This window comes from Antedon bifida, chromosome 1, assembly GCF_963402885.1.
Source record: "Antedon bifida chromosome 1, ecAntBifi1.1, whole genome shotgun sequence".
Classification (NCBI taxonomy): Eukaryota; Metazoa; Echinodermata; class Crinoidea; order Comatulida; family Antedonidae; genus Antedon; species Antedon bifida.
Window position 1 is genome coordinate 18460928 of NC_136226.1, and position 12626 is coordinate 18473553.

The following is a 12626-nucleotide window of genomic DNA, read 5'->3' on the forward strand; positions in this document are numbered from 1 at the left end:
CGGCAGCAGCACCGTATCATACAATTTGCCTCGCGAAGCCATTTACCCGATGTATTAGCAGTGGAAGGTCTAACAAATCACACTTTTTCAGTTACTGTTCTCTATGGTCTTTTACATTTGAATATTAAAATTTTGGATTTATAATTTTTATTTTATTTTTAACAAGTTAGAGCTACCCATAAATGGGTTCAGACCTCAAAATAGGTACAATGTTGTGTTTAAATCGCTCGTGACAAAAAACTGCAGGATATCCCATGGAGAACTTTTAATATAACATGTATAAAGGGTTAAATCATCAGTATTTGTTTTCAGAAAGTAGTGCTACAGATGTTGGAACGAAACTCATTTTCTATTTTAGATAGCAACATATTCTTTGAAAGATTGTTTGGCCTTTTCATGTGATAATCGTTTCCACATTGTGTTAAATTGCCGCCTTTTCCTAGTATTCTGATGAAAATAAAAGCAATTCCTGTCATAATGGCTATAGTCCACTCCCTTGGTGGAAAATCTTGACAATGGAATATGGACTTTTTCCAAATTGTTGCACCCAATTGGAAGGAATTTGTAAGGTTAGCGTGCTCTAAAATTGAAAGTTCAGTATTTCATGATTTTTTATAAAGAGTCTTTATAAAAAATCATGAAATACTGAACATGCATTTTATCTTTTATAAAGACACAGGAAGCCAGAGGCTTGTATAGGATTTTAACATTCTTATTCTTTATTTCCAATTGAACATTTTCCCATTCCCACTTTTTTCGAAAAAAAAAAAAAATTTGCATTTCTTCTGCCATCTTAGATAGCTCGCTACATAGATAAAATTATTCCGCGAAACACAGATAAAGTTACAAAACATTGGTACTGCAATCCTCATCACGATAAACATCATGATGTTAATATCTTCCACAGAAGAGGAAACTGCCGAGCATGGCATAGACACACAATAAATGGACCATCTACTGTATGTAATAAATAATTATAATAATGGCTTCCTAAATTTGCCCCCAAGACCCCTTGTTTCTTCATTCCTGTATATAGGCGCTTGTTTGTCCTTTTTTTGTTGTGAAACTAGCACAATTCCGCTTGTAATGCAATGTGGGTTTGTAGTCTTTTCCATTGAGTTTAAATCAATACTTATTATAGTAGGTTTCATATAGCTAACATTCATGATTATCATTATCCATCCAAATAATAATTATCAAATAAAATAAGATCATTACCGTCATGTTTCGCCTGCTTCTTCCGCTCCGTGCTTAACATGTCTTTCTTTTGGTGAGGGTAGCCACCACCAAACCCTGGTGGTGGACCAGTGTCTATAATTATTAAGGATCACAATTATTCATGTTTTGTGGCCTGAATGTAAACCAACGAATCTAGCCCTCCGTCAGAGGTGGGTCAAAGGGGACTAACCGAAAACCGGGTAGGCCTAGGTAGTCTACTACTACTACTACTAGTGGTGACTGCTGCCTAGGCCTAGAGAGGTTAGGCCTAGCCAGACCAGATCAACTGGGTCTAGGGTTATTCCATTATTAAAGTGGGGGGTGTGTGGTTATGTATATTGTGTGCAGGTACGTCAATAAAAATGACATTGAGAGCCCTCTTCTGTCAGTTGACTGGTTCCCGGTCTACCGCCTTGTAATTGACTTAATCATGTTCGAATTCCAACAACTTAAGAATATACAAAATGTTTACATAATTATATAACAATGTAGACCTATCTAATGTTTTTATTTTTTTGCAGATAAAGGAGGATCATCAATAAAATAAAATGATAAAAATTCCAGGCATTTAATATACGGTTTACTGATAAAATATAATGTACCAATGAAATAAACCTGGTGTTCTGAAACATATTTTGATAACTTTTTCCGGCCTAGCGCCTTTGTATATCTAAATCTATCTAAATAATTAAGTTAGTACAGTATTAACAAATAAAGGGTTAGGGTTATGTATTATAAAATGATAGAAATGAGGCATTATCTAATAATGTTTTTATTGTTTTTTTTTTCAGTTTTTTATAGTTTTAAAATTCAAGTAACGTTTTTATAGCGTTATGTATCCTTTAAATGCTAACCTAAAAACGTTATCCGATGTTTTATTTTACGTTATAGAAATGTAATAAAATAATGGTTATTAGTGAACCTAAACATTAACCAAACACTAACATTAGAAAACCACTATGTGTTTGCTGGACTGCCACAATGGAACAATAGACCTAGATATGTTAAACAAAGAAATCACGTCAAAGCAGGGTGGAGACAGAATTTTAAGACAAAGGCGTTCTATTCAAATGCAAATCATTCATGTATACTTTTTACAATTTTGTTTAGTTTTTTTATTAAAAGATTTCGATATGCTGTTATATATAAATATTCTAATACATAGAATAGCAAAATTATCATAATACATAGGATAGCAAAAAATAAACCAAACATAACAACAACAAAATTAAATTGACAATGTATTTTTATTTAGAAATTCATTTCAATAATATAAATATTTTTTATTAAATTACATCATTATTTACTTACAATTAATTAATTACTTAACTTACATTATTATTATTATTTAATAACTATTTATTACACTAAAGTTAAGTTACTAAGCTTGTGGGTAAATTTCAGCAATGTGATCAATTATATTTTCAAATCCTACAAGTAAATCTTTGCCAAACTCTTCCCTCCACATAAACTCATCTAAGTATTCACTCAGCCACTCTCTCTTAACCCCCTTCATGGCCTTGAGTTTTGATTTTGCTTTGTTCCAGTACGATTCCACGTTCTGTGTATGTGTTCCATCGATGGGATTCACGAAGTGTCTCGAATGATTAACCGTGCGGTGTTCAGTGATTCCTGGAATTGCAGCAACTTGTCTGTAGGCCGCCCACATGTCAGAATGTATGATGGTGCCTGGTCTGGTTTTATCTTTGATGATCGGAAGAAGCGTTGCCGCTGATCTGTCTTCTACAAACTGAAGGTATCCTCGAGTGTGTGTGTCGACTAGACCAAAAACCCACATTTCGCGTTCTGGTGCACGTCCATGGCCATTCTATAAAGAAAAAACAAGAAATAAAACATTATAATGAGGAGGAGGAGACGATCTGGTTGTACCCCGGGGAAAGAGAACGAAAAGTTACTGTAGTTTTTTAGACTATGCATGGTGAGGGTGGATGATTTTTAAGAGGGAGAAGAACAAATAAACATAATAGGGAGAAGACGATCTGGTTGTACCCCGGGAAAGAGAGAAAGAAAATGTTTTTTTCGACTACGTTTAAGAAGGTAGACAATAGTATAAGTGTATCTATACCTTCCTACTGTGACTAAAACAGCTCTCGTCAATCTGCACCTGCACATTTCTATCATTTTATTATACATAACCCTAACCCTTTATTTGTTAATACTGTACTAACTTAATTATTTAGATAGATTTAGATATACAAAGGCGCTAGGCCGGAAAAAGTTATTAAAATATGTTTCAGAACACCAGGTTTATTTCATTGGTACATTATATTTTATCAGTAAACCGTATATTAAATGCCTGGAATTTTTATCATTTTATTTTATTGATGATCCTCCTTTATCTGCAAAAAAATAAAAACATTATTAGATAGGTCTACATTGTTATATAATTATGTAAACATTTTGTATATTCTTAAGTTGTTGGAATTCGATCATGATTAAGTCAATTACAAGGCGGTAGACCGGGAACCAGTCAACTGACAGAAGAGGGCTCTCAATGTCATTTTTATTGACGTACCTGCACACAATATACATAACCACACACCCCCAACTTTAATAATGGAATAACCCTTAAAAAAACCTACATATTCCTACATTCTTACCTAATATTGCATCTAGTTCGTCGTAAAACGGCGATGTTGCCCGGCCACGTCCGCTTGCGTTTTTTGTTTTCTTAGCGGTCTGATATTTTTTTTTTCAAATATTCGATTCTATCACGATTCGATTCCCAGGTATGCTTTCAAAACCTTCCTGATGGGTCTTTTCACCCAAGATTTCAATTAACGCATGTGTTTTAGCGTGTGTCCAATTTTTTTTCCCGGTTTTCCTTTCGGTTCCTGTTTTTGTTTTTTTTTCTCAGCCATTATATGTATTTGTTTGCGGGAGGAGATGCTTGGTGAAAATGTCAACTTCGCGATTTTTATTTTCGGTTTCTGCATGCTGTGCATGCACGCTTGCTCAAAGCGGAAGTAGGGGTCACTATTAAGCTCCCTCAACAAATACTTTCCATGGCTCAGTAAGTTTGACGCTAGCTGACGGGGAGACTTACCGAGTGTAATTAGTCCAAGTGCGAACGACGGTAAGAGTTACCGAAAATGTTACCCGTGACCTCGGTAAGATCTCACTCTAAAATTTGACCGGATTAAGTCCAGTGCGAATGAGGCTTTAGTTATAAAATAATGTCTTAGCAGTTTTCAGTTCACTTGCTGTTATTTCTTCACGCAGTCAATTTTCCAATTGAAATATGATATTTTTGCGGTCAAAAAAGTACATTCAACTGAGACAACCTGCCCCATTCTGGGTTGGTTGTCACAACGTATTGGGCAGGTTGTCACAATGTATTTTAATGATTATTTAACAGAAAACTATATGACATCATTTATTTTTTACATCAAAACAAACCTTTATTCAGTAACTATCAAAAGTGCTTCAATGAACATGAATTTGGTACATACTTATAGCTTTTATAACATCCATTTTTAGTCGCGTGGACGCGACTCAATAGTTCACTATGTCTGTCGGTCTGTCTGTCGGTCCGGTATCACTATGCGTTTTATCGCTTTTCTGTACTTTTTGAACTGTTTTGATGTACAGAAAAGTTTTAAAGTACATTACTTTTTGAAAGTTCATTTTTTTCTGAGAGCACGCGACTTATGGCTGTTGGCCTTGTTTTTCGTGAGGTACATATATGTAAAATGTAAACACAAAATAAATTAAGAAAACATCAGCATATTTAAAATTTGTAACTGTTTTTACATTTTTTAAAACTTTACTACAAAGTTCATCTGCATATGGTCATAAACATTATGACTTTAGTAAATGTTTAAGCTACTGTTATATAAGACTGTACATTTACAACTATCTAGTATATGTATATGAGCTACTGTAAAACTACATAATGTTTAAGCTACTGTTATATAAGACTGTACTCTTACAACTACATGGTCATAAACTTTATGACTATAGTATAATGTTTAAGCTACTGTTATATAAGACTGTACTCTTACAACTACATGGTCATAAACTTTATGACTATAGTATAATGTTTGAGCTACTGTTATATAAGACTGTATTCTTACAACTACATGGTCATAAACTTTATGACTATAGTATAATGTTTGAGCTACTGTTATATAAGACTGTACTCTTACAACTACATGGTCATAAATGTTATGAATTTTTGGGCTACTGTAATATACAAGACTGTACAACTTGGAAGGCATTTCTAAGTTGTGTGGTGACAAATTTAAACAATTATGAAATGCTTATATAAAATTGGTTAAAAATTATATAATTTTTTTAGATTCATTTTACATGTAAAATTCCTTTAATTAGCAGAAAGCACTAGAGTAGAATATAAATACTGTACACTATTGTGACAACTAGTGAGTTGTAAACTCCCTGCACTAACTTTCATTTAAAATGTCATCTCTCAATTCTTTTAATTTAACGATAACATTGGTTGGTAATCTACTAGTTGGTGTTAAATTAAATACTTCCTCCTTTGATATTATTTCGCCATTCTTCTTCATCTTTTTCGCACATAACAAAATGGGAAGTATACGTTTCAGTGTACCGGTGACACTACCTCATTGTTACTTGTGCTGCATATTTTGCCTATTTGAGGCCATTCTGTAGGATATCTCCGTAAAGCTGTCGCTAACATAGCACCAATATCGAGTTGCTGTAGTGGCTTTTGAAAATTTACCAATGTGTACCTAGTAGTTTGGGAGAAAGCATAGAAAAGTCATAATCATAATCCCACCAGAGACATTTTTCTTACAATCCAAAAAATGTAGAATTTTCGTTAATGGGCTATTCTTGACACGACTATGAGATCATATTCCAAATATGAGCACTGCTTTAAACTATGTTGCATTACATGTTTCATAGATGTATTTTTGAAAATCTATAATATCTTTACCGGTCTTATCTCATTTTCATTATCCGAGTCACTAATGTCTCCCTCGTTTCCATCGGATTTCCCCCTCGTAGGGCTTGCATTGTTGTCATTAAAAATTATGTCGTGGAGTAAAAACCGCTGTTCATAACCTAAAATAAATATGATTAGGTATTAGTTTTAAAAAGTAAGTAATACACATTCATACAAAATATCATGATTTATTTATTATTTAACATGATAATGAGAAGCTGCTCAAATATTTATGCTGATGTGTTTGTTGCATAAAAGCTGGGCCAATATATTGCTAATGTAAATCAGATGCTGATAGATTGATTTTATGAATTAATCAGGAGGCAGGTTTATTCATGTTTCTCCAGTGTACTCCACTAGGTATCGTTCATGTTATTTGATAATTTTAGGTTCTTGCATAAAATGATCAGTGGAAGCATGCAGTGGTTAATGTGAACCAACTTTTGTTATAGCTGCTGAATCTATACTAAAATTAAAATTCTCTTGTTAGCCAAAAAATGTATTTGTAAAATGGTGAACATCACACATGCCTTCTGTGATGTCTTCTATATTATTTTAAAATTCCTCCCACCAGTCACATTCTTCTATTCGCAAAAAATTGGCAACAGATGCCAGACTTTTTTTAAACTTTGGTAGATCTCTATTGCTAAAATCAGGAGTGCACAACACTGGTATATCAGCGGGGCTTTCCTTGAGCAAATATGGAAGTTTGTCCATTTCTCGTGCACATTCACACCAAGTAGAATCCATTGACCAGTTCTTATAGGACATGATGCATTTTCCGGTCTGATCCAAAACAAATGGTGTGGTTTGCTGTGGTAACGTATATCTTACATGTATGGCACTAACCAGTTCCTAATGTCATGCAGATGATGATCAAGCGTAGATGCTCTATATTTGTTCAGGTATTTGGCCACACATGAAAATGAGAGTGTGACCCACCATTAAAAATACAATCTTTATCTGAAAGAGTAAAAGAAGTAATGATTTAAAATTTTTCTCATCTAGTTAGACTAGAATGTTATTGAATTATTATTATAATAATTAATATATATATATTTTTTTATGTCTTAAGATAATTACCAATATTACATTAATTACTGTTACTGTTAGGCAGGTGGTAATCCCCAACACAGGGGATATCTTGTGAACGAGAACAAGTTAACTCCCTACTCGTGATGAACTGGGTTCTTTAAAGTGCACTGTGTACACTGGTCAACTGTTTTATTGTTTATATATCATTTATAAATGTATAGTCATTTACCTTTCGAAAAATCTTTAACTCTACAAGCATAGCATATAGGGCAAAAACAAATCTGTTTTTATTATCCTTTCCGCTAATGTCCAACTGCAGATATAAGACTACGTGGTAAAGGTTGTATCTCTGACAGCACCTTCAGTATAATGTTGCAGGTTAGGTTTGAGTCATGTGGAAACTGCTTTAGGTCAATGAAGCAGTGCCCATGTCGCCCATGTACTAGTACACCAGTTACATGTGTGGCTAGTTTCCACATCTTCGACATTTCCTTTGACTCGCAAGCAAAAGATGGTAAATCAGTCTTGCTTTGGTCCATTCCATCTATAATTATTGACAATTTCTTGGTGGGATTCTGTCTTGCTTTCTGCATAATGTTTATAGTACTTTCACATTCAATACTGAAAAATTAAAATCATACAACATAAAATAATATTTTTATAGAAATATTATAAGTTTAGTTTTATTTTGCATTTAATAATAAATCTTTGTTTAGTTTTATGTTATCTTGTCGATGACAAGATGAGACAATGCTTCACTTCTAATGTGTAGAGGTTTTTTTGTTTTTAATAATAATTATAATATTTAGGTATCTTTTTCTTTTCACTTTTGTGGTTTACAACCACTTTTATTCATTCGTTTGATTGTTCATACACAATAAATATTTTCTTTTTCTACCATTTTCCCCCCATTATTTTCTGTTTTATTTCCTATCACTCTTAATTTTATTAATTTAGATTTTTTTTTTAAAACACTATAGATAGCTATAGAGGAGATATACAGTGGAAGCAATAATTATTTTTCCTATGCTTGGTATTGTAATACTGGGTATACAAGTTCAACAATGTATCTTATGTGTGCTATACACTTGAATATCCCTTGCCATTTAGCTTAACCGTCACATATGACTGAAACTTAAACTTCTTTAGGTACTGAACGTTTTTTAATGTGTTTGTCATGTAAAAATACATTATAGCTTCTATGATGGTGAAAATGGATTGAAGTGGATCATTTAAAAAATGTTGAGGTACATTGAGTAGGCCTACTGTACAAATTGAATCTCATAGAATCTCTTCCATGAATTATTGAATGAAACCCTTTATTTAGCCTGTAACCTGTACACAATAAAAACCCATAAGAAAATATATGTATATATATGTATGAGCACAATTCTGGTGTTATTTTTTTTTTTTTTTTTTTTTTTTTAACCATATTTAACGAGGGTGATCCATCCAGCTATTGCTGATCATTAGGGACCCTCAGAGGTTTACAAGACAAACATATACACAAGATGCTCTACATAAACAAAGTCTTATTACAAGTCTTTGGGAGTGGAGAAATTTGGTCCTTAGAAAAAATCCTGACATGTGACGGGACTTGAACCCAGGACCCTTGGAGTGGTAGCCAAGCATCATAACCACCAAGCCACAAATCCACTATTATAAATACAACTATAACATTGTATTTCCTCTCGACTTTTGGATGGTTCAATTAAGGTAACTTATAAAATATTTAAATACTTTAATATCCAGATTTACCTTTTATGCAAGAAAACAACTGTTTTAATATTAAAATACTATGTGTAACAGTATATGTATATCTAATGTGTAATTACAGTAGGCCTATACCTTTTATGGCAGAAAATAACTTTAATGTTAATGAAAAATATACCATGTTACATTTTTTGCAACAAAATAAATGTTTATTAAATATTGTATGTAGTATTGTAATATAAAACTGACTGAATATTATTAAATTTTGGTGTATTAAAAAAAATAATAAGACTATGCAAGTTTGTGTCTGACTATGTACATTTCTATGCATTTAACATCCATACAACATTTAAATCATGTCCTATTATTCTGTAAAGCATCGATGACACCACAAATGGATTTTGAATGAAAACATGCCCCCAAAAAAATACAAGTATAATATCAAGTTTACTATAACAATCTACGAATGATTGAAAATTGTTTTCTTGTATTTACATATTATTGTATACAATCAAGTCAATATTTGAGTGTAATGGAAATGATCAACGATGCACGATGATACCAACAATTACCATTGTTAATGTAAGTCTGCCATCTTGAGAAAAAAAAATAGAGGCCAATTACCATGGTAAAAAAATAGCACCAAAATTGTATTTGTTGTTTGGTGCCAACAATTAACATCAAAATGTAATTTCTTATAGATAAACCAATAAATTACATATGCGCGAAGATTTAACATCCACTAGGGATACTATGTTCAATAAAACATAAACCCGGATAAATTTGATCTCCCCATTTCAGTCAATATGTCCTCGTTTCTTCTGTGTTGAGTATAATGAATTTTTAACATTTTCCTGCAGCACCACATCTCAAAAGCTTCAATCCTACTTATTTCTTCTTTCCCTGTCGTCCATGTTTTACATCCATACAGTGTAACACTCCATATCAATTACTTAACCAAAAACTACTTATTCTTCTTTTCTCTAAATAATATTTTTCCTGCGATATAATGAAAAAACCAACAACGTTTCCAAAGTCTAGTTTATACTGTATAAAGTTTGCTTTCTTGTTTGATTTCTGGTATAACATTTCACTCATGGTATAATCAATAGGATTAAGGAAGAAGTTTTCATTACAGCTCCAGTAGCTCGTTAATTTTCTTCCTTTTAAATGCGATGCAATTCATTATGTCCATTTACGTTTGTGTAGAACAAGAACAAGTTTAGTAGCTCGATTTTAGACTTTTTCCAAAGTGTTGATGTCTCTTCTAAAATCGGGGATTATACATGGACAGCGTACTCCATCAGATATCTCACAAGCGATTTATATAATAGTAGAAAAATAGTCCAAGTAGGCCTATGTAAAAGTTTGCTTGATGCGTCTAATCATCGAGTTACCGTAGCTTTTTCTGCAGATAATTGAACATGGACTGTTGATTTAGGCCTACTGTAAGTTGATCACGGCCTTGTAGAAGAACACCTTTATGGTGACACAAGCTTTTCCGTGTTAAAATAAAGTATTTATTAGGTGATCATTTAGAATAAAATGATCACCTATTGTTATTGTATGAAATCTTTATTTAGTTATCCGCATTCAGCGGATAACTCCTTGTAACTGTCCTGTTTCATCATCTTTTTTTTTTTTTTTTTTCTGTATTCTTCTTTCTTTCTGTCATTTTTGTGTCACGCGTAACTCAAAAACGTGTAAACATAACATTTTATAACTTTGTCAACATGTGGGCATTCACGTGAAGTTGTGCACCCGCTATTGTGAATGACGTCATAGTTGCGCAACGTGACTTACGCGCGTTTTTATGAATTTCGCGTATTTAACATAGATCGAAAACCATATAATATTTTAATTTGAAACTTAGAAAAAGTTTAAGTTATATCTTGCGCTAACTGACTGTGAGAAAAAAATGGCCTGTTTTACACGAAGTTACGCGCGCACGCGCGTTTAAAATTTCAAAATGCGAAAAATCAATTTCTAATCAACTTTCTACGCGTTTTATGTCATTTTGAGCATGTCAAAAATTCCCACGCGCGCGCATATTTTTATGCGCGCGGTGCGCACGTAGCGTTAAAAACAATTTTTTTCGCGTGATTTATGTTTTTCCAGCCTTTTCAAGTAATTTTACCAACTTTTAAACAATTTCGACTTAAAATTAACGTCATACCAGCACGTCGAATTGGATAATTTACGTACGTTTTTGATGAAAAAGTTCAAACATTCCTTAAAATTTGTCAAAATTATACCTTTTTTAAAACAGTCGTAGTTTCTAAACTAAACGGTAAAAGTTATTTTTATTACGTATTCTGGAAGATGATGAGTTGTAGATATCGTATCATGCATCAATATTGCTAACAGGACATTGTGACGTCATCGTATGGCCATGCGAATATAAAATATAGGATTTTTGTATCTTTTGTCATAGAGCATCACATTTAATAGAGCGCATCTTCGCTTATCCGTTTTTCATTTTAACCCAGATTTTGATATTTTTTAGGTCAATCAACTACCTTTCGCATGGGTTAAAAATATTTTAATTTTTTTGACGTCATCATGTCTAAAAATGTAAATAACGTGGGTCACTTATTTTCATCTTTACAGTAACTTTCAATCTGTTATAGCTCGTCAGAATAAAAAGCGGTAATCATGATTAAAACGTTTTCTGGAAGCTATTGTATTGTAAATACGAATTCATATCAAAATGTTTCCAATCCGACGTTGTGACGTCATCATATGGCCAGTTGAACAAAAAAAATTGTATTTTCATCTTTTGCGTCATAGTTCATCACATTTAAAAGAGCGCGCATCTATATTTTACGTATTCAAATTTCTTCTACATGTTAATATGTTGTTACTGAGATAATATCCTTCCGAAATTGCTATCTTAGTGTTTCATTTTGATACCGTCGCCATGTTAAAAATAGGAATAAACGGGGGGGGTCCCGTAATTTCACCTATTCTACACTGTATGTAATATGTATACAGATTATACCGTTTATACTGTATATACTATATGACACAAAATTGACAGAATTCAAAACTAACAACATATCATATTGTTCAGTTCAGGTCATAATGCTATAATCTTTTTCCGTGTGCTATATTCCAACGTATGACGTGCACGTGGCGTTTGTCGTGCGGATAACTAACTCGTCAAAGTGACGAGTTCAAATCTAGTCTTCTTCTTCTTCTTTCTGTACACTATTTTGTGTAACAAATTTCTCAAAAAGTTAAATGTCAATGATCACAAAAATTTCACAATATCTTTCAAATACTGTAACTTAATCTTAATAAGCTTTTCAGCGTGATCACTCAACCGTGAGGTCATTTATACGCCATTTTGTGAAATCACATTATCAATCATATCTCCATAATTCATTATTACATATTAATGAAATTCACTACACGTAAACTTCAGGTCAAGGGTAAAAATATTAGCAAATAAAAACTTGCGCGTTTCAAGGTCATTCGCGTGAAATCGCGCGTTAAAAATTTAAAAAGCTCAAAATTAAGTTTTGATTAATTTAGAGCATGAATTAGATCATTTGCGTGTTTCATAAAAATACTGCGCAAAAACACGTTTTTACGCGCGCGATACTTAAAAAGCGTAAAAAATAAAAAATTGTTGTACAAATCACATTCTACTCATCGTCCTTGGTACATTCACCAAATTTGAGTCCATTTCGACTTAAAATAGTGC

The 12626-nt window shown here is 32.7% G+C and overlaps 1 protein-coding gene across 1 annotated transcript in view; it reads left to right on the forward strand.

Moving 5' to 3' along the window:
• Nucleotides 1–1021: 1021 nt before the first annotated feature.
• The window catches only part of LOC144835119 (alpha-N-acetylneuraminide alpha-2,8-sialyltransferase-like), a 66441-nt gene continuing 54836 nt past the window's right edge, over nucleotides 1022–12626 (forward strand). Inside the window, exon 1 of the mRNA XM_078690166.1 lies at nucleotides 1022–1093. Coding sequence (XP_078546292.1) covers nucleotides 1092–1093 — 2 coding nt within the window. The 5' untranslated portion in view covers nucleotides 1022–1091. The remainder of the gene's footprint in view (nucleotides 1094–12626) is intronic.